This window comes from Diabrotica virgifera, chromosome 2 (genome assembly GCF_917563875.1).
Source record: "Diabrotica virgifera virgifera chromosome 2, PGI_DIABVI_V3a".
In the NCBI taxonomy this organism is placed as follows: Eukaryota; Metazoa; Arthropoda; class Insecta; order Coleoptera; family Chrysomelidae; genus Diabrotica; species Diabrotica virgifera.
The window spans coordinates 196,795,620-196,819,770 of NC_065444.1; the positions used below are offsets into that span (position 1 = coordinate 196,795,620).

The 24,151-nt window shown below is 33.0% G+C and overlaps 1 protein-coding gene across 2 annotated transcripts in view; it reads right to left on the minus strand.

Annotated features, from left to right (window-relative positions):
* The window catches only part of LOC114330504 (RRP12-like protein), a 119,585-nt gene that overhangs the window by 42,041 nt on the left and 53,393 nt on the right, over positions 1–24,151 (minus strand). For both annotated transcript variants that reach the window (XM_050643007.1, XM_050643006.1), the window contains exons 11-14: positions 16,378–16,717; positions 12,693–12,850; positions 9,661–9,914; positions 2,313–2,470 (exon numbers count right to left, since the gene is read on the minus strand). In XM_050643007.1, coding sequence (XP_050498964.1) covers positions 2,313–2,470; positions 9,661–9,914; positions 12,693–12,850; positions 16,378–16,717 — 910 coding nt within the window. The remainder of the gene's footprint in view (positions 1–2,312; positions 2,471–9,660; positions 9,915–12,692; positions 12,851–16,377; positions 16,718–24,151) is intronic.

Sequence of the window (24,151 nt, forward strand, 5' to 3'; positions counted from 1 at the left end):
GGTATATTACATTTTAATCGTCTTTAATGAAAAATTCCTAGATATTATTTATGTTCATCTTATATATTGTAATAAGTAGTTCCCCAATCAGCTTAGTTTTAAACTGAAATTGATAAAGTTGAGTGCTACTTTGTAAAGAGTTTAAAACGCATAATATGACAGACGAGGGTTTTTCAAAAGGTAAATCTGACTAACTTACCTACCGTTGATGTCTTCATCGTGGCAACTTTTATAAAAAGTAGTAAAAGCTATTCTATTGGATAAATGCGAGGTGTCAAGGCAAATAAGTAGGAGTTATTAATAAGCATGTTTAAACCGTTTATAACAATAGTTTGGTACCATTATATTATAGTATACGGTTTACCCCGTGAATTTGATCTACCTACCTCTAATCGAAGGATTTCGTATATCCTGGAAAAGATTACGGTGTAATCTGCATTATAATAAAGATTATATTTTATTGTAATGTTTATTAGTACCTACTGGAGCCTTTCATTATTGTGTTCAAAGCCTTCTGAGAAAAGATTATGGTGATTAGCAGACGTACCGATAGAACGTGTACATAGCCAACAAAATCCTTCTTTACAAAGTTAATAATACGCATAAATAAGAAGAATCATTATTGTAATTTTACAAGTTAATATCTTTATCATCTCAGCTTATACTTACACCGCATCCCTCGGTAGACCGCAAGCTATAGTAGAAACCCGAATGTAGACCGCATACTATAGTAGCACCAATACTTTTTAGTTACTCTTACTTTTATTACTAAAAGTTTTGTTTATTTTTAAGTTACTTGTTTCTTCTTTGTTCTTCAACACAAGAAACGAACAAAGTAATTTCGTAAAAAAGAACTTTTTGATACATGTCAATAGAGATAAAATGTTAATATTTTGCCTGTCACAGCAAAAATCATTTTTGCCACAAAGTAAAACAAGATATTTCAACTATATTATTTATCTATGGGCAAACTGCATTAAATTCAATAGCCCACCCCGAACGGACAAACGATACGAGTGGCCTGTGACGTCAGACCCCAGGTTTCGCTTTTGAAGTTGTTTAAAACGGAAATTTTAGGCGCGGAACTTTGATTAGATGTTGTACGTACACTATTCATTGTTAAGACGTAATATTTTGAATATAACATTTTAAAACATAAATTAACAATTTTATGAAAAAAAAATTTTTAGTGCAAGTTCCCTATTAAACTAACGACATCAAAAAACTAAAATCAAATTAAAATAATTCACGTGAAATAGTCCTTTTAAAAGCATTTAGTGTGATAATGTTCCCATTTTCAGCTTGTTATTTTTAAATTATAATTTTTTGGCATATATTTCATACTAGTGACATCATCTATCTGAGCGCGATGACGTAATCGATGATTTTTTTAAATGGGAATAGGGGTCGTGTTGTAGCTCATCTGAAAGGTTGTTCAATTCTCTATTCAGTAATATAAACATTAACATTGTTATTTATACAGGATGGCCAAAAAAATAATTTTTGAATTAAATTAATTTATACAAAAAGAAGAATGTATATAATTTATTTCACTCAAAATACATTGTACTGCTGTCAGAAAATAGAAAAAATATTTATTTCAAAAATAAACATTTCTTTTCGCTTAAATTAAATCTCAGTCTCCCATCTGCCTCTTGGCAGAAAAAATAAATATATTTTTTTTATTTTCTAACAGCAATAGAATGTATTTTGAGTTAAATAAATTACATACATTCTTCTTTTTGCGTCCATTAATTTAATTCAAAAATTATTATTTTTTGACTACCCTGTATAAATAATGCTGTTAATGTTTATATTACTCAATAGAGAATTGAATACCCTTTCAAATGAGCTACCACACGACCCATATTCCCATTTAAAAAAATCATTGATAACGTCATTACGCCCAGATGAATGACGTCACTAGTATGAAATAAATATGCCAAAAAATTGTTATTTAAAAATAAAAATCGACATGTTTCGGGATTTTTCTAAGAAACCCTCTGTATACACATATGAAATAATAATAATTATAGAAAAATATTTATAGTAAACTACTCGTTAATAATTAAGAATAGTGCTACTATTCAGCACTATTCGTAAACATTCATCAGTCCAGAATTGAATAAAAGATATCCTTGTTCAAGAATAGGGCTTTTCATTCACAGTCATTTGTTTCGAGCTTCTGTCAGATCTCGTATAATCCGTTTATATTAATATCATACACAGATTATACAGCATATGACAGAAGCTCGAAACAAATGACAATCGATGAAAAGCCCTATTGGAAAATCTGAATTAAATGTACTCACCAGTGATTTTACTAATGACGCTTGGATCAATAAAATCAACAATGTTGTCAGGATCTTCTTCAATCCATGTTTTAGCTTGCTTCTTATTTTTAACTTTGGGTTCATCTGTTTCCATATCTTCGAATTCTGAATCTGAATCTGCCAAAATTTCTTCGACGCTAGAAAAATATACGAAATATCATAACAGGCTTGCACGTATTAATAGTATATTGTACAACAAGTGAGAAAAAGACATATTTCTCACGAGCGCCGAAGTTTCTTGGCACGAGCCGAGGCACGAGGTGAGTGCCGCCAATCAAGCGAGGGAGAAATATGTCATTTTCTCATGTGTTGTACACTGTACTTTTTCTATGGATGCGGTTTTGTCAAGAGTTCAAACTTCAAAATTAAATAATTTAGGTGCTTTTAGGTATATCATATGCATAAATTGAAATAAAATACATATACCTGTAGATATTTAATATTCTTAAAATTCATATACGTTATTTATTTGGAATTCTAATTAACAGTTATTTTGCATGTTACCATGGAAACGGCGATCATATGTACGGAAACAGTAGGAGAACCCGTGAGAAAAAATATTTCTCACTGCAATGGCCGACTTTTCTCACTGCGTGAGAAATTGTTTGTTTTGAATGTATGTAAGTAGTGAGAGAAGTTGCACACTGTATAGCATTGATAGAAAAAATAACATAGTACATTAATTGGTATTGGCACTATCAGTAGGCGTAAGTACTGTAGCATAAGAGGCTACAGTAGCGCGTCATAAATACGGAAAACGCGTTCCAAGATTTCGGCTTTAATTTTGAATATTTTGCCGAGATATTTGGCACACATATACGTAATATAGTAAAGAATGGCGGTACAGAACCCAATTTGAGAAATATGTTAGTATGTGGAAATTACTCTATAACTAAATACAATATTAAAAAAACGAGCCTGTACCACCATTAACCCATTTAGCGCCAAAGGTGCGAAAACGCACCATTTTTTTGTAGAATTTTTGTTTGACAATTCGTTAATTTTTTTTAAATCTTTGTATTTTTTAAGCAACCAGAATATATAAGTGTAACTAAATTTAATTTTGTTTAATTTCCAAACTCATGCTTTCATCACAAAAATATTTTCTAAATGTCCGACATTTTCAATCCTTCGACGCAACTTTATTTTTACTGTAATAATTTTATTGACATAACACTTTTGTGGTCAAATAAATTAAAACATTATTTTTTTAACCTATTTGTACACCAATTGTTATAAAAATACAAAAAAAAAATTTTCTGAGTCATCAAATCTCGTGTTTGAAAATAATGGTTCGATAACGAACCATTGGCGGAAGTCGACATATAATCAATCATGTCTGATCAGGAATAAGTTCAAGGTGATGCACAGGCAGTAATTTGTTGGGATATTTATTTATTATGTGTAATAACACGTATCCAGTATGCTTGCGCTCCGAGCTCCTGAAACTGCTCCACATAGTGGACACGTTTGGCGCTCCCGGACTGTGCAATTGTGCGCACTCTGCCTCGGCGCTCCAATCTGTGGCGGTTTATATGTAAGGGAGCGCATACTGTATCGATTGGAGCAGTTGTAGGGAGCGCGGAGCGCAAGAAGTTCGTGAGCATAGTGGAGAGTTGGCGCTCTCGGACCATGCAACAGTGTGCGCTCCGCCTCAACGTTCCAATAGGTGGCGGTTTATATGTAGAGGAGCGCATGCATGTAAATGGGAGCAGTTGTAGGGAGCGCGGAGCGCAAGAGGTTTGTGAACATAATGGATGGTTGGCGCTCCCGGACCGTGCAAAAGTGCGCGCTTCGCCTCGGCGGTCCAATAGGTGGCGGTTTATATGTAGAGAAGCGCATACCGTATCGATTGGAGCAGTTGCAGGGAGCGCGGAGTGCAAGAGGTTCGTGAACATAGTGGATGGTTGGCGCTCCCGGACCGTGCAACAGTGCGCCAACGACCGTGCGGCAGTGCCTCGGTGGTCCAATATTACGAATGTAATGGATGCGTAACTTTAGAAAGACGGGTATTCTGGCATTCAGTTTTGTTATAATCTAGGGAGGGGGAGGGGGGGAGGGAATTGCATAAGGGAGGTTGTGTAGTGTTGTAGACAATATGTCGATTTGTCGAATTTATGCAACTGGCACAGTGCAAGATACAGGATTGGAAAGTGTAAACTGGAAATATCTAAAATAATTTCTAAAAAAGATAGAGGGCCGTTCGACTTCGTTTTTGAGAAAGAAGCTGAAAAAGGTGTAGGCAATGTTCTAACCATACTGTTTTTGTTTATCAAAACTTCCAGGTCCATTTACACTCTAAATGTTTTGAGACTTTTCATAAAAAATAAAATTGTGTATTTCAATTTTTATATCTCATTTCCGCCAAAGGTTCGAAAACGAACCATTTTGTTGTTGTGACACCTGCCATTATCAAAGTGTAAAACAATTTTTTTACGAATGTTTAAGTTTATTTTACTCTAGTTAATCAAATATATTACATATTATTGCAGTATTTCTTTGCTTGGCGGTTAATGGGTTAAGAAGAACAAAAAAATACACTTTCTTCAAATAAACTTTTTTATCCCATGAATAGATTTTGTGTTATATTGGAACTACTAAAATTTTTTATCTCTAACATCTCTATTATACTTTGGTGTAATAGAACTGAGTTGTTGGACTATTTGAAAAAATAGATTTTTTTTGTGAATTTGATGGCCTTGGCTGAGCCAATTAGCCAGACATTTTATTTTAAAAACAAACATTTTTTTTTTCAATCAGAGGAATTTTTTCTGTATTTCTAACTCTAAATATATTTATGTAAGTACATAACAAACTAACATACTACTATCTAAAAAAATACACTGTTTTGGATGTAAATTTTTTTGTTGTATATATTTATTTTTTTTGTATATTTTTTTATTATATTTTTAATTTGTTTTTTTTTTCTTTTTTTTTACCTTTACTACGCAGAGACTAAGACATAAACCCGATTCAACATCTCGGAGGTTTACATCTTCTTAGTTTTTTTTCTTTTTTTTTTTCCCTTTTTTTCTCTTTTTTTTGGTTTTTTTCTTTTTTTTTTGTTTTTTTTTTCTCTTTTTTTTTCTTTTTTTTTTTTTCAATTATAATATACAATAATTACTTAAATCTACAGGGTTAAAAAATAACAACAAAACAAACATGTTTGTTTTGTTTTAACAAACATGCCTGTTTTGTTTTAACAAAATTACTAAATACAGGGTTACTTATATTGCTACAATTTATATTTACAGGTTTTGATATGTTCGTAAATTTTTTTTATTAGAAAAAGAAGTCGCATTCACCAAAAGGTTATTAGCGACGGAACAAAATATAAATAACAAAAGTAAACAACTACAGATTGTACAAAATGTTTATGGATCTTAGATAATTAACTATATTGTCATAGGAACAGTTTTGACCTAGAGCCTCTGGTAGAGCGTTTGGAATATTGTTGCGCTGTCTTTCTTGGTCATATTTACTACAACTTGTTAAAAAGTGTTCGACTGTTAATCGAACGTTACACTGATCACATATAGGTAGATTTTTCTTTGTTGAAAGGTAAGAGTGCGTTAACCTGGTATGTACTAGACGTAAACGCGCAACCACAATTTGTTCTTGTCTATTCCGCGACGGTGGAATCCACTGAGACACATTATTTTTGATTTTATTCAGCTTAGAATTATTTTGAGACCACTCATTTCGCCACAAACACAACACTTTATTTTTAAAATAAGCTTTTAAGTCACTGGAAACACACTTGCCTATCGGTTCCGAAAAATCACTTAAAATTGCCTCTCGTGCAGTCCTGTCAGCTTCTTTATTTCCTGTTATTCCGACGTGTGAGGGAACCCATAAAAATTGGACGCTTCTTCCATGTTCATGAGCTTGGGACAGCTGGTATTTTAGCAACTTTTCAAAAGGATGTTTCGGAAAAATGTGTTTTAATGTGTTTAGAGAGCTAAGAGAATCTGTTATGATCAGGGCTTTTGTGAGTGTAAGCTCGTTAAGAAGTTTCACAGCACGGTATATGGCGTAGAGTTCAGCTGAATATGTGCTACATTCTGGGGTTAAACGGAGAAGAAGATTGTTTTCTGAAGAAACGATTGCTATTGCTACACCATCGCTTACACGACTTGCATCTGTACGGTCTTTGCGGAAGCAAGTGAAATATTTTGAATTGTACAACTGATTGGTCTTTGAGTTTGTCTCGTGTAGACAAATAATATCTGGAGAATATTGTAAGTATCGAGTTGAATATTGTTAACAGATTCGGAGTTAGATGATACTGAATAATTGTCTACAGAAGAGTCACTGTCTAAGTCAGAAATCTCTTTCCCTAAATGGTTGTGTAGTTTCTTTTGAAGCTTTGTAAACTTGGTTTTTGTAGATCTATCATTTGCATATTGATAGCTGCTTTGTAAAAGATGGAGTAAACCAGCCATATCAGTTGTAAATTCTTTAACGACGCTAATAGTGTCGGGGGAGCCTTGAACATTATCAATCAGTAAGGACAATTGGTGGTAATTTAAAACGAATTATCAATAACATTTTCAAGAGTTTCCCGTGTAGATGGGACTTTAGATGATCGCGGTTTTTTTGGTTTAGAGGATTTGGGTTTTGCAAACAGATTTTGTGATGAAATTGCTGAGTCTGAAGTAGGCGTATCAACCTCACCAATACTGCGTTTCATGGAAGAACTTGCGTTTTCGCAAGTGCTATTAGAGTTTTCACTTAGATGTTGTGGCTTTATTACATTTGGAAGTACTGGAGCAGACTCATTGGTAGTGACAGAAGTCGAGCTTGAAGTTTTGTTTGTAAGATTGGTTGAAATGGTTGTTTCAGAAAATTGTGGTGATGTATCAGTTTTATTAGAGTTTTCTGCAGTTATATCTAATGGAAGAGGTGCTGATAGATTGGAGGATATTGCTTCCGAAGTTTGTGGAAACGGTATTGCCGCTGAATGTGGTTGATTGAAAGTGTTGCTATGAGTAGGAGTATTAGTAATTTCTTGGTCATGGAGATTTGTAGGTGTAGGTGATATGCTCGGATTTGATAATGCATCACTTGATGACTGCTGAGTTTTTGGTACCTTGTGTAATATACTTGTTGGAGCTGTTTGATTTGGTACTTCATTGTTTGAATCAATAAGAGTTGATTCCGTTACTGAACTGTTATTGCATTGGGATGATATGTGTCCTGTATTTTTGCAAATAAAGCAGGTGACTGTACCTTGTGACAAAAATATGCAGTAAGGTGTTTGGTCGAAATTTATTAGAATAGAATCTGGAATTGATGATGTTATAGGGCTTACATAAACTTGCCTCCGAAAGCTCAATATGTGACTATATTCTGGAAGATTCGAGCTAATTTTCAGAAATGTTATTGGGGAAATAAGCTTTAAACCGATATTCTGTAATTCTTCAACTAATACTTGATGAGGAATTGACGGGCAGACACCAGACAAGACTAGTCTTTCTGCTGGAGAGACAAGTCTCCGTGCTGTTACAACTTCGCCGAGTACTTCTATAGAGCCATGTTGTGTCATGAAATTATCTACTACGGTTTTGTTTGCCAAATACATGCAGATTCTATTATGAGATAATCTAGATGAAAAAATGATATTTTTTGGGTTGATTATTGTGCCCAACGGAATTAAATAATCCTGCAGTTTAGCATTATCGATACAACTAAATACAATTGCTTGGGTCTTACTCGGAAAAGAATGTGAAGCGGCTGATGCATAACTGTTTGTGATATTCGAACGTTGATTTACTGGACTGGTTAGATCGGAAGGTGTGTTTACATTATGTGAAGTCATCTTAAGCTGCGGTGGCGAAAGCTTCAGTCCGACTCTGGTAAGTGACAAACCAACCGCATGCTAGCTAACCTCACAAAATGATTGTACGGTGGTGTATATTTATTATTTAACGTTTTCTTTTCACAATAATAAAGTAATAATTACGTATAGATGACTTAAGTAGTAGTACCTAGTAGATAAACACTTTAATTTTAAAAACTATTTAATATTACCACTTGTTTTTAGTAAAAACTAGGAGTACAATATCAGTACAACTTGGCCATACCTTGCCAGGGCCGGTCTCCATGTTCGTAAATTGTTTTTAATGTATTAATATCTTCAGAGAAAATCAAATTGTTCAGGTAGACGGGAAGTGGAATTTTTAAAATATTAAGATTATCATAAAATTTGTTTATATTTACTGATTGATGGGAACATTCGAGGAGAATATGTAGTAGATCACCTTCTTTTCCACACTCACAGTTGAGTGACTCTGTGAGACCCAAACTGAACATATGAAGGGGAGTAAGAGCGTGATTAGATCTCAATCTATTTATAACTCTTATGAAATGGCGATTTGATACAGAATAAAACCATATTTTTATGGGAATTTCAGGCTGCATTTGGAGCCTGGAATAGAGACTAAAAGATGATGGCTACCGAAGCAGAGGTCGTCCACTAACACGTTAGACTGATGATCTAAAACGATGTCACAGGAATTGGATGCAACAGGCACAAGATTTAAATAGATGGAAAATTATGAGGGAGATCTATATCCAGCAGTGGACAAGCGACGATTGAATAATGATGGGGAAATGACGCTGAAAATGAGAAAGACCTGCAGATGCTACTAAACACGATTGTGATACTGGGGAACAGTTTAGTTTAACTGTGCCCCAGTGGGGGGAAACATTTTGGTTTAATAGCAATTAGACCTATATTGACATACACAGCGGAGACAAGACATCATCTAAAACGAGACGACTACTATAGTCCGTCCCACCTTGACTTTACAATTTAGAGAATATAGGCAATGCAGTCCTTATGAGAGTTTTTAGCGCGATGATGCCGATTTTATCAAAAAGAATTTGTAATCGAACATTAGAGAGATTAAATTAAAACTGATTTAAACAGATACTTACAATTTTTGGATTCGTATGCGTTTAAGTTTGTTTGATTGTGGATTGCCTTTCTAAAATAGTTTTAATTTAATCTCTTTATGTTCTATTACAAATTCTTTTTGATAAAATCGGCATCACCGCGCTAAAAACTTTCATAAGGACTGCATTGCCTATGTTCCCTTTCCATTCCCGACGAATATCAGGGAAAAGTCTGTTGGATAGGGAGAGTGAGAAAGAAGCGAAAACATAAAAAGATCGTGCAATGTAGGAGATATAAATGGATGGGTGACAAAACGAAAACAGAAGTTGTACGAACACATTAGTAGAATGCCAGAGGAATAATTTCAAATTAGTCATTATTTGAAAATATACGAGTACAACTAATTAATAGTCTTTCAAAAATTACCTTTTTGGTTTAGCCTTTACAGTAAATTCTTCATCATCACTCTCATCTTCTCTATCTTCGTCTTTCCTCCTCTTCTTTCTGGCGTTTAGTTTTCGTAAGTTTCTAAGCCTCTTGTACATTACTGTGTCGGTATTTGGTACAAAAGGAGTAAGAGATTCACAACCGTATTTTCTGACTAGTCTATCCAAAATGTCACGAATTTTTAGCCTAAAATGCCTCTTGCAGTCTTCCGTCATGTTACATAATCCTTTCATCTGTAATCACATAAGAAAAGAAACTGTCAGATTGAATATTTATATTTAATACACTTCGTAATATTGAGTACTAGATATACTGAATTCGCTCTGCCGAGATTCACTGACACATTCGGAATAGGAAACATACAAAACAAAAATTCCTACCTCACACTATTACCTGCTCAAATAAACTTAATTTTTCATTAAAAAAGAAGAATTATTAGAAATAGTGGGAGTGTATACTAATCTCATAAAATTTTGTGAAGTTTATTTCTACAAAATATTCTTATTTTGTACAATAAATAATTTTCTCATTTGTTATCAATACATTTTGATGGTGTTAATAAATAATTATTGATTTGCGTAAGGTTTATGTTATTTATGTCTGTTTACTATTGATAATATTGGCTAAGCGCAGGTACAGTTGAGTCCGCGAGTCTTTACCCGTGCGTCATTAATACCTGGCGAGATAAAACACATACTTTTTATCTAGCATCAGTCTCTTCCACGCATGAAACTCATGACAAACCAGCTGACGTTTGTTATTAAGTAAAAACACATGTTATTTTTATGAACCATCTAGAGTCAGTGCATTGAAAAGAGATAGGTACAAAAAAAAGACGATTCGGTATGTTTTCATATTTTAAGCACAATTTGTTTGACGTTTCTGCTTTGTTTAATTTTGTGGCTGTCAGTCAGTTGAATTTTTTGCGGTTTTTGTCGAATTTTTGGGTTTTGAAGTTTCTTTATATTACACAAACAGTTGTTTTCACAACTAATTTTATATTGGGCTTTGAAATTTTAAGGTAAATAATTATATTTTGGCAATTAATATTTAAAACATACAAAGCTAACGTCATTCACACGGTAAAGAAATGACTGTGTTTAGATTTCCGTCAAAGTGAATAAAATAACAAAAATAAAATATGTTATTGAATTTTTTTATAAATTGTTTATTTATTTATTAATCAATAATAATAAAATAACTTATTAAGCTACTTCAAATGCAGCTGTAACTCTGCACAAAAATGTTGAAGCAAAACTTACATTTGACATTCTATATATTTGATTATTTGATAACGTCAAATTTTATAATAAAACCCGTAATCGGAACAGTAGCCACTTTCTGTCAGTTGTTGTTGCGTGAAATAGATTTCCGACTTATTTCGTATGCTTTAAATGATGACGCACGGGTAAAGACTCGCGGACTCAACTGTATGTTTGGTTGTTTAGTAAGTTCCAGTCACGGCTAGCAACTGAACTTCCCAAAAAAGAAATTACTAACGTCACTAAACAGTTGTGTCAAAAAAAATCGAATCGACTTTATGTAAGATGTCAACATATAATAATATATAGGGTATCCCAAAAGAAGCATGACAGTCGAATATTTCGCGAAATGAACATCGGATCGAAAAACTTAAAAATACATGTTTAATATTTTTCAAACATCTATCGAATGGCACCAAACACGACTAACCCTATTATAATGTTTTGTTACATTTTTTACTTTTGTTTTCTCTCTTAGCCATTTGTTTGATTTTCTGTCTTGCAGTTTTATTCCCACCATGTATCTTTCCATTTTTATGTCTATGTTGTTTATGTTGGCCTTTGTTAATGTTCATGTTTGTGAGTCATACGTCAGAACAAGAAGGATGCACTGATCGAAAACACTTTTTTCATTACAGTGGAACCTCGATAAGTCGGATTAATCGGGACCGCAGCCGATTAAGGTTATCGAAAATCCGAGTTAGCCGGAGAATATGGTAAAAATTAATAAAAATACAGAAAATAATAAACAAATACACATTATAATTGCAAAAACATGAAATACATACGCACAATACATCTAAATTACGTACAGTTGTATATAATATTATTTTTCTACGACCGTTTAATAATATGCTCATTATTTGCTATTTTTGAATAGATAATAACACCCATTACTTTACCCGTGAAAAATAGCTCATTACTCACGGGCTGAAGTTACTCACGGGTCATTACTCACGGGTTGAAGTTAGATTCAAGTGGTGCATGGCACTTTTAATATACCTATTAGAAAATAAAATTACTTAAATTTGTAAAATATAAAATAATATTTGAAAAAATAATCATTGTAATGTATATCAAAAATTAAATTCGAAAAATGTTTAAAGGATTTTTAACTGTAACAATGGGTTAGTATGTGTTAGTATATTTTTTACGTTTAAATTTCAACATTTGACATTAAGATTGACGTTATTAAAAGGTAAACAAACATAAACAATCGGTATAAATTCCGTAAAAGGACTTACGGATATGAAATGTATATCAATGAATTTTGTTTTACTTACTGTTGATTGTACAATAGATTTTTATTGAGAGCACACGTTTGTTTTCATGTAATTGCCTTAAAATATGTCTTATTTTTAAAAGCCACCGCTATTCCATGACAGTAATGACAACTGTTTCATTGTTTCATAAGCTCAAGGAGGGTAATTCTAGCAGTGTTGCCATAATTATATAAAATATGTTTTCTTATGAAAAATAAAATCTTTCGATTTGAAATAATGTTAATAGTAGTTAATAATTATATTTTTCTACTAATCAAAATAAAAAAGGTCGTAGAAAATTCTACTTGCATGTAATGGCATCATTACATGCTCGTTGAATATTATACTATTATTTCTTGGTAAAAAACTCAGTCAAAGTGAAAAAATCGTTTTTTTTTGTCCGATGAAAATTGGTCCGGGTTAGCCGGACTTTCGGGTTATCGGGGGCCGACTTATCGGGGTTCCACTGTACTATTAAAATATTTACCAAATGTTCTAATGATGAAGCTACCATGGGACTAGGGAGTGTCGTAATATACACTTTTGTAAAACTTAAACATGATGCAACTATTTCTCTCGTAGGAGATCCAGCTAATGTACAAACATTATCCACAATTATCCTGATATTATCCATTCCTAGAGTACCTAAAACAAGAACAAATAAATTATTAGCAATTACAGTATTTACTTATAATATACTAATGTCAAGGAATCTTTATTTATAAATAGCTTTCTTAATCCAACATTGTAGATTTTCTGGATGTATGGTAATGCAGATATAGACATTTCGATAGGATGATGGATCTTATAAATAGACTTATACTATGGCAATGGTAAGTCACTTGAGCCCAGTAATTGCAAACTTTTTTAAGAACGAATCAAACACTGGCAGATTAAAGTCACTGTGTTGATTCTGTTATCTGAATGATACTTTTGTATTACTTCTATTAGTCTATTTGTCAGAGACTTGCCTCTAAAACGAGAGGTTCTTTTCAAATTTTCCTGAAAAAGCAGAATTTTCCTGAGAAGGTCAATTTTGGGACACCAAAAAGATTTTACACCAAGTTTTAAATAGGACTTGTGATCTTAATCTTGAAAAAGTAATATACAGTAGGAAAAATGAAAGAATACCCATGCGTCATCGATGATATGCATACGAATCAAATCAAAAATTTCTAGTCAAAACCGTCAAAACAACGTCTAAACTAAGTTAATACTGTAAAAAAACGGATGTGACTACTACCCCACCGTACGATTTTTCGCTATGTAAATGTGTCAAAAATTTTTTGTGATGTTATTCTTTTTCTGATAATACCTAAATATTTATTGGTAATAAATGTTACTTTTACTACCGTAATTCATTATTTGATATAGATTAATAATACAAAAATAATGAGTAAGCAAATATAATATGAATTTCTCCATGTTAAAGTTGTCGGACGTAAATAGTAACAGGAATTTAAAAAATGTCGTTTATGTCAGCTGCATTAAGTGACTTAAATGAAAGTAAACCTAATGAATTCAAATCATTTTGGTATCCAGATCATTTTCCAGACATTATCTGCAAATAAATGTACATTCGTAAAAATATACTAACCTGTAATTTTATACACTATCATTGAAAAGTCAGAGTAATATGTACACGTTTGGCAAACTCATAGACAGAAGTTAACCATATTGACAGATGATTACTTACAAATTTTATTGACTTATTTTAATTAAATAAATACTTACCAAACCAAAAATACAATATAATATCAAAATAGCTTTAAAAAAAAACTGAGTTTATTCAAGTAAATATGACTGATTATTAAAATTTATAAACTCTACCGAACCTAACCCAGTTTCACTGTCAAAGTGACAAAAATTGAATCTGTCGGATTATAGTTGACCAGCACGATTACTCGAATAGTAGTTTATACAATCATTATCTCTACTGATGTTGAATGTTTTTCTAAGAATGACATTAGAAGTACAGAAATAGTCAAGTGTGAGTTTAAATTTTCTACTAAATTAATATAACTACGTTGAACAATTGTATCGCCGTCTCACTCTGTCAATTATAAATATGTAACTGCGTGTGTCTTGGATAATGTTTTTGCTTAGTAGACAACACTTAATAATCTATCTCTCTCGTTTGTTATTTATAGAAAAAGGCAGCCAATCCAAAATATGTGATTGATATGATCGTTATGGGTATAGGGCTTTTCATTCAAAGTCATTTGTTTCGAGCTTCTGTCATGTGTCACTAAATATTAATATATCTACGTCATACGTTACTGGTATATCCATTGATACAAACCAAAGACGTATGACGTAGATATATTAATATTTAGTGACACATGACAGAAGCTCGAAACAAATGACAATCGATGAAAAGCCCTATTCTTTCATTTTCCGACTGTAATCAGTGTTGAAAACCGAACAGGGTGTTGGTGCAGCTGTTATCACATCAGACGATCCCTTAAAATTTGACCTCCCCACTTATTCCACCATATACCCATCAGAACTTTTTGCTTTGTTCAAAGCCCTACAATATATTAACAGCAAAAACATCTACACTGTCATTCTTTCCGATTGCCTTTCCGCTATTAAAGCTATGCAAAATCTATATCCTAAACATCCCATAGAAAAAATGATAAAATTGGAACTTCAGATAGTTCAAGAAAATTTAAGAACAGTAAACTTCTTGTGGATACCTTCGCACACTGGTATCGATGGCAACGAATTTGCAGATATAAGTGCTCGCGATGCTATTGGTAGTGACGAATCGGAGGTCGAACATCGGAGTCTGGCAAGTGATTTAAAAGCCTTTTTTAAAAATAAAGTGTTAAGTGCGTGGAACCGGGAGTGACAAAATTCGGTTTCGAAACTAAAACTGATTAAAAGTTACATCTCTCCGTGGCAACCAACAGCAGCAAGCAGAAGATCCCAAATAATCCTAACACGTTTGAGACTGGGCCTACACACGCACACCTATTCACAAACAGCGAAGCTCCAAAGTGTTCCGTTTGTAATGTAGCAGACAGTATAATTCATTTCTTAATTGATTGTCCTAAATATAGTATTAAAAGACGTATATATGGCATCCCGAACAGCTTAAAATTGTTACTGGGAAAGAACTTTGATTACAGAAAACTAATAGGGTATTTATCTTGTATCTATATGTTGTACAAAATTTAATCATGTAAGTACCCAATATTACTGTTATTTGAATATATTATAACCGTTATGTCGCTAATATCCTTCGGGAGGATGCGGCTTTATTTAAATAAAAAAACTAAATAGAAAAAGAGAATAGAACAACCACATAACCAGAATGGGGGAGACACGTGTGGTCAAAATAGCACGAGATAAATCACCAATCGGTAGAAGAAGTATCGGCCGACCGAGCAAAAGATGGAGTGACAACCTTCCATAAAGGTATCAATCCGCCAATGAACAAGCAGAATTGCTTATAAAGAGGAAGAAGAAGACATCCTCTTTTAATATGGATAACCAGATCTTACTGGTTTATACTCTTATCCTACTCTTTTCTATCTTCCATAAATATGTTCATGGATCAGAGTTGAAAATTAGAGTCCTGAATGAAACGCGGCTCTACCCATATTAAAAGAGGAAATAAATAAAAAGAAAATACCACTATTAGTAGGTCAATAACATAGCGAGTATACATACAATCAATGAACTGTCTTCCAAAATAAAGTCGTCCAAGAAACGCAACTCAAGAATATTGGCAATATCATTTTAAAATAAACCAACATTAAAATGTATAATATTTGAATGTAAATATGAATGAGTCAGATAAAATGAAGAAGATTTCTATAGAAAGAAAAACAAAATTTGTTTAATTAATTCATGTTTTGTATTTTGAGAAAGTATAGCGGAGTCGAAATCGAAACATCAAAAAAACTTATTTTAAAGTAAAATTTAAATCAGAACAAATCCAAAAATATTTTTTGTTAAAAGAAATAAATTATAAACTTTTTTCGTGCCCAATGGTTTTGAATATTTTTTTTGGGTTGTGTTTTTAGTTTTTGAATTTTGCCACATTACTTAATTCTGGAGCAGTCTAAATTCGTTAAGTCAGCTAGTTATTTAAATTTGATAAATTCTACTAAATATATTTTAAATATATGTACAACCCAAATTAAAGCTAATAAATTACTTACCTGAAAAATGATGCAAGATTGAGGCTAGTGCTAAGACTGTACAACTAACAAGTTGTGGTGTACCAGCTAAACCGGCTATAATCAACTCTAAAAATTGTTGCATTTTGTCGTGCTCCAACAATAAGTTTCCAATCGTATTTAAAAGGTCATATGCTGTAGTCCTACATTTTTCGTTGATGTCTTTGCAACACAGTATGGCTTCGGGAATAGCAGATTTGATCAGTTTACTTTCGTTATCCAATTGAGGTTGGGCCTTAATTAAGTAATTAAGACAGCGTAATCTTGCGCCTTTACTAGAAACTGCAGCTGAGTTGAGAGATTTCATGAGTAGACGTTGCACCTATGACAATAAAAAATCTATTAGTATCGCTTCTTATTGAAATTAGAGTGTGTTAATGACTTAACAAAAAGAATTATGGGTTTTATTTCTGCACTACTATCAAAAACTAAAATGATTCTTGTTTTAAACTTTTTAATACCATGATATTGTTATTAACAGTATAGTTCGGTATCTAGTTATCTAGTAAATAGTTTTAAAACTCGTTCAGCGCCCACGCCGACAGGGTGTCGGCACGAGGGTTTCATCGAGGGTACCGACTCTCGAGTGTCGGCGGTGGTATTGCGTTACTAAATGAACCGTTCAGAGCTTGGACACCTCACTTGAGGTCTGTTTACAATATGGACATCGAACGATTTAAACATAAAAATTATTGTTTCTTGAATAATTAAGGGAGGGGGGTATGGTTTGAAATCTAAATTTCAAGCACATCTTTGGGATTTTTTTAAAACTATGGTAGAATTATTTTATTTTAAATGAAATAACATATTCAGTACTATTCAATATTAAAAAAATTCAAGGCAAAATATTGAATTATGAGCCAACTGTGACAAATTCTTACACCATTCTGACACCTAAAAAAAAAAGAGTTTTGCGGTGGACATCAGAACTCGTCATTGGATCTTGTGAAACAAAAAATTCAAAAAGATTTTATTAGCTTATATGTTTATCGAGATAACTCTGTCGAGTTTTTTTGGTTATAACGATTTTTGACTTTTTGGTATCACTCAGAAGTCAAAAGAACGAATTGTTTTGCAAAAAAGGGTGAAAATCAACATATTTATTATTGTTAAACAAAAATAAGCATAAATCAAAAAATATCTCGACAGCGTTACCTCACGAAATGTATAAAGAACATATATACAAAATGTCAGGTCTATCGGTCAAGTACTTTTTGAATTACAATGTATATTGCTTTTGAAAAAAGCAGCTTTGAGAAAAACTTGTTTAAAGTTTTGACAACTTCAATTTCTCATTTTCAATTTCTTTTTTGGCTGTCAAATCGTAAAGTGATGCACACCGGAATATGATCTTGAATCGTGGAGTAATTCACAAAAGAGAAGAGTAACTGCCATTGAACGTTTCTCACTACGCTCAAGCGCACTGGCGCGAAGCTCCTGTAAAGTGAGTGGAAGACAAGAATATCCAATATATTTTCGGAGAGTATTGTTGAAGTTATGTGCTTTCATTAAAAATAAAAAAAAAATCGAAAATTTCAAAATTTTTATTTTTAAACCATGCCCTCCCCCCCTTGGGTACAAAATCAGAAAATCGTATTTTGATGAACAGGGGATTAAAAACACATTGAAATGTGGGCCCTGATTCTAATTAAAATTTCGACTGAAAACAAGTCACATTCAATATGACGACGTTGAAATGCGACTGTGCGAGCCTTGTGGATTTTAGTTGAACTAACGAAATGACGTCACAAAATAGCGACTATCGAAATTAATAGCGACTCCAAAAAAGTGGTTGATATTATAATTTCGAGTCGAAATTATTGTGACACGGACATGAATGAATGGCCGAAAACGAGGTTCGGTTTAGTTTAGGAGATGCGTTCTGTTTGTTTCTTGCAAGGAAAACTAAAGCAAAATGTATTATTATGGCTGGGTTTTATGGAAATTTGCTGGTTTTGGAGGAACTAGTTAGAATAGTATTCATCATCCAGTCTCAAAAGTCCACTGCTGAACATAGGCCTCCTCCCCTCGTTTCCAACCCCATCTATCCTGCGCCGCCCTCATCCAGTTTTTATTTACCTTTCTCAAGTCGTCAGTCCATCTTGTAGGCGGTCGACCGACGCTTCTCTTGTCTTCTCTTGGCCTCCATTCCAATAACTTCTTCGTCCATCGCCCATCTGTCATTCTGGCTACGTGTCCTGCCCATCTCCACTTCAACCTGGCTATCCTCTCGATGACGTCAGTCACCTTTGTTCTTCTCCTGATTTCTTCGTTTCTGATTTTGTCTCGCAGAGTTATTCCTAACATTGACCGCTCCATTCTTCTCTGCGTGACTCTTAGTTTGGTAGCCGAGGCTTTAGTTAAGGTAAGTGTTTCTGATCCGTACGTCAAGACTGGGAGGACGCACTGATCGAATACCTTTCTCTTTAGACATGTGGGTAACTCACTTTTAAAAGTTTCTCTCAGTTTTCCAAATGCTGCCCACCCAAGACCAATTCTTCTCTTCAGCTCATGAGTCTGGTTATCCCTGCCAATCGTAATTTCATGTCCCAGGTATTTATATCTATCTACGAGTTCTATTTCCTTCCCACCAATACTGATGTTCTGGTTGGGTACCAAATTTGTCATTATTTTTGTTTTTGAGATGTTTATATTTAAACCTACATTTTCTGTAGCTACAACGAGTTCTTGTACCATCTCCCTTGCCATACCTAGACCTCAGCTACTATGACTATATCATCGGCGAAACGTAAGTTGTTTAGGTATTCTCCATCTATTTTTATTCCCTTTGTCATCCAATCCAAACTCTTGAAAGCATGTTCTAAGACCGTATTAAAAAGTTTAAGTGACATTGGGTCTCCTTGTCTAACCCCCCGTTCTATTTTTATGCGATTACTGTTAGTATGTAATTTGACAGTGGTTGTTGCCTGTAAGTATATTTTGTGTAATAATTTTGTATACCTATAATCTAGCCTGCATTCTTTAAGCGCCTGTAATATTTTGCTAAGTTCAACTGTGTCAAAGGCTTTATGAAAATCGATAAAAACTAGAACTAGGGGTTTATTGTATTCCACTACTTTCTCTATCAGGGTTTTTATACTTTGTAGATGGTCATTTGTTCCGTAATTTTTTCGGAATCCTGCCTGTTCTCTTGGTTGATAAGTCTCTAACTTTCTTTCCATTCTCTTAACTATTATTCGCGTAAATAACTTATATAAATAGCTGAGGAGGCTAATCGGTCTGTAATTCTCTAAATTGGCTTTGTCTCCTGCTTTGTGTAATAGAATCATAGTAGCGTTGTTCCAGTCTGTTGGAATATTGGCGTTGTGAAGGCAGATATTGAAAAGTTGTTTAATTTTTTCAAGTAGTATATTTCCTCCAATTTTTAGTGCTTCTGATACTATTCCATCTTCACCTGGGGTTCGATTATTTTTCATTTTCTTCAGAGCCTCTTTGATTTCTGATTTTGTTATATCGGGCATTAAATCCGATCCTTGATTTAATACCCCAGTTTTTACTGTAATTGGAGGTTGCGAATAGTATTAAATTAGAAATATAATAAGTATAATAATTATTGAGAATTTCCACAATGTGAATTGTCAACTCAGACTCAATGAAAGATGTAGGGTAATAATCTAGGAAAATTAGTATAAAACAAGGAAAATTATGTACCAGCTATTTTATTGCTGGACATACTGGAATCAAATCTTAAGATTTCATATATTAGTAATATAGCTATGCAAAGTCCGCAGAAAGTGTGCTATTTGGTTTATAAACAAATTAGCGCTCCGAAATCTTTTTTTCAATTATTGCTCTGTAACTCAGAAGATTTTAACGTTAAACCAAAAACACTCACATAAATATTCAATGTTATTTAATTCTGCACATAGATATTTTTTTCCGATTTCAGTCGGCGAAAATTTTCCTCGGAAAATTCGGGGTTTCCAAACAAAATCTTTAATTTTCAACTAAAATTAGTAAAAAACTAAAAATAGTAATTATTTATCAATAATTAAATAACTTGGTGATATAAATCTTTTGTGTTATGAGTGTCTTGAAGATATGAGAATTTGTATGTACAAAGAGGACCAGAATAAAAAGGTAATGGTTCAAAGATTGAAATCCTGTTGTTTATAACTCTGTCGCAAATGCTGGTCAAATTTGACCGGTCATACCTGGAACCACTCCTCGCAATTCAATTTTTTTCTTCGAAAAGGGCACAGAAGCAGTGCCCTTTTCAACAGCGTTAACTTAATTAATTTAATTTAATCTGATATTTTCTGAGGGGTTCTATTTGTTTATAAGCCAAAAAATTGTTTCTTTATAACATTCCTGAGACCGCTCAAATAGTCCAATTTCAATTCTGTAAAGTACGTTGAATAGGTATATAGTGCTTTTATATACGAAAATCATAGTGAATCTGGTGTATAATCTTTCTAGTTATTATTTCGACCGAAATTTTTTAATTAACATTTTAATTATTGCTAAACTATTGGTTAGATTGTCGCCGGCCTCCTGATATACAGTGCGCTGCGGTGGAATAAGTGTCCCCCCCCCCTGGTAACTTGTTTATTTCAAGAATATAAGCAAAACGCTCGCACAGTTCGATTTTTAAACTAATCATAGTATATTATAGCATCAACGTTTCGAACTTTACGCGATCCCTTTTCAGGTGACAGACATAACTTTGATTTTTTTAATGGGAAAGTACATCATATGACACTTGATTTAAAAGCTTTTAAAATACTGATTACAAAAATGTGTAATACTTTACTCCTATTTGAGAGCGTAGGCGCAAAATTTCGGTCGAAATATTTTAAAATGCATTTATTTTTCGAATTCTGAGAAAACGAATAAGTATTTTTGAAAAATTTAAACGCATAATGAAAGATTAGAATATTACGAAGGGCTGAAAGTCCCTTAGACTAAACAGAAGTTTATTTTGAATGATATATTTGAAATTAAATGTTAGACTAAATTTTCTCTTTTTTTCGCCCCTGTGACATTAAGATAAACATTATAGAAGTTCTTAGGGACTCTTTACTCTCGATAATAACGTGATATTTCATTCTGCGTTTAAATTTTTCAAAAATACTTATTAGTTTTCTTAGGATTCGAAAAAAAAATGAATGTATTTAAAAATAATTCGACCAAAATTTTGCGCCTACTTTCTCAAATAGGAGTAAAGTATTATACATTTTTGAAATCAGTATTTTGAGAGCTTTTAAATGAGGTATCACATGAAGTACTTTCTCATTTAAAAAATCAAAGTTATGGCTGTCACCTGAAGAGGGATCGCGTAAAGTTCGAAACGTTGAGGCTACAATATACTATGGTTAGTTTAAAAATCGACCTGTCCGAGCGTTTTGTTTATATTCTTAAAATAAAAAGTTAACAGAGGGTAACAGGGGGGTAACACTTATTCCACCGCACTGTATAATCTACTCTAAAAAATCTTTCATGTCATCAATTTATTTAATTATTGATAAATAATTACTTCCCTAAAATTTTAATTGAAAATTGCAGATTTTTTTGGAAAAACTCGGATTTTCCGAATAAAATTTTTGTTGAAGGAAATCGGAAAAAAATAACTTTGTGCAGAACTAAATTACGGTGAATTTTATTTGAGTGTTTTTGGTTTAAAGAAAAAATCTTAGGAGTTACAGAGCACCAATTGAAAAAAAAAAGAAGACTTAGGAGTGCTAATTTATTTATAAATAAAATAACACACTTTCTGCGGACTTGTCATGCCCCATATTACTAATATATGCAATCTTAAGATTCGATTTTAGCAATAAAATACCTGGTAAATAACTTTTCCCAAAAATGGCATTTTTTCGATAATTTTCCCAGACTATTAACAAATGTTTCGCTGGTTGCGTAGCCAATAAATCCAATAAACCGGAGCGCCAACCCAAATTTTGAGCAGTGTCAACATGATAACGTTAATATCCCCAGTTGTAACTAATATCGAAATGAATAAGAATCGCTATACGCTGTGAGCTCGTAGATAGAGGGGATAATTACAAATTCGCGAGCGCCAGTAGTGACAAGTTTGTAAACCTTTACTGGAAATTTGCTTTTTGACGTTCTGCATTAAGAGTTGCATATTATAGCTTTTAAATGTCTCACGAAAGTTGTTGTATTAAAGAGTGTCGAAACACTATTTACAATAGTAACTGTGTATTCTACAACTTTCCTGTCGCTAAGCATAAGGTGATTCAACGACAAAAATGGATTGATGCAATTAGAAAAAAGTAAGTAAACACAATTTTAATTTTAAAACGGTAGACAAATTTGAGTTAAAGGATCAGTTAGCACACTCTCGAATTTTGACGGTTTCAATTTTACAATCCAATCCTGAAACAAAATTTGAATGCGTGAAGATAACGACCAATCACAGCAAACGTAGGACGCCGTTAACTGTCATTCATAAGTTAATATTTAAGAAGTATTATACTATAATTATATTAAATTATTATACTTTTTTGCAGAATAAATTTTTTCTAATATTAGTTGTCAACATAAACGTCAAAACGATAAGCGAAATCTTAAAAATATTCATAATGAATAATAAATTCTGTACTTGCTGCTATTAATTTTATCGATTACAATCCAATTACTTCTTTACGTTGTACATATTACACGATAAGAATTAAATAATAAGTTTGAAACAACTATTGTTTGCTTTTCTACTGTCCTCTTTAAAATTCCGGCCGAAATAGGAACACTAGTCAACCGTTAGATGGCGATAGCAGCCATACCAGCGAAAATCACAGAGTATAGGCAACACTTTTTTCTTTCCAGAACATTTACGGTAAAAATTATACTAGTAATCCTGTAGGTAGGTGGCGATATCAGCGAAGCTCGGAGAGGATAAATTGCGACCATCATGGCGGACTCGAAATTAAATGGCGACGTCGAAATGAATTCGAATCAGGCCCGTGGTATCACACGCTACCTGTTTTCATTTCAAAATTTTCTAGGGGTAATTTTTACCCCAATATAGTATAAATGGAGGAAATAAGAAATAATTTTATTTAACTGTAAGCCAGATGGCTCAAAGCAATGCCACGCAAATGGTTAATGCAGAGGATAACCCCCAATAGCTTGGTGTCCGAAGGTGACGATACAGAATCGAAGGCCGTGGCGATTGGCAGATAATACTATAGGTCAGTGTTCTGTATATGTCAGTGTTCTGTAAGACCCGTAGGGTCAATACCTATATAAATACTAAGCTTTTAGTTTGTGCTAAAATGTGTAATAATAAATATACTTAAACTCGTTTTACAAATGAGAAACCATTCACGTAATAGATTTATCACTGAACATCGTATATCGCCGCCGCGTACAAAAAGTATAACTTCGAAAAATGCCGTTAAAAGTAGAACTTTCAATGAACACCGCGAAAAATATTATTTTAGATTATATGATTGTGAAAATTATAATCCCTAATAAAGTGTTAGCGAAAAAATTTATTTTTTGAGGAGTATCAGCAAAAAACATCACTTCTGTTTGTGGGTCCACGAAAGTTATAATTACTAAAAAGTTCTCAAAAATAATTGTTTTCGTCGGCAGAAACAGAAAGGGAAATAATTTTTTCGTTATAAATATTTTGGGAGTTACAATCTTCGCGGACACGCATATAAAAAGAAATTGTATCGCCAACACTTATCAAAGAGTTATTATTTTCACTGGAAATGTATTAGGAATCACATTAATCATAGGTACCAGAGATATGTGTAACTATAAATTA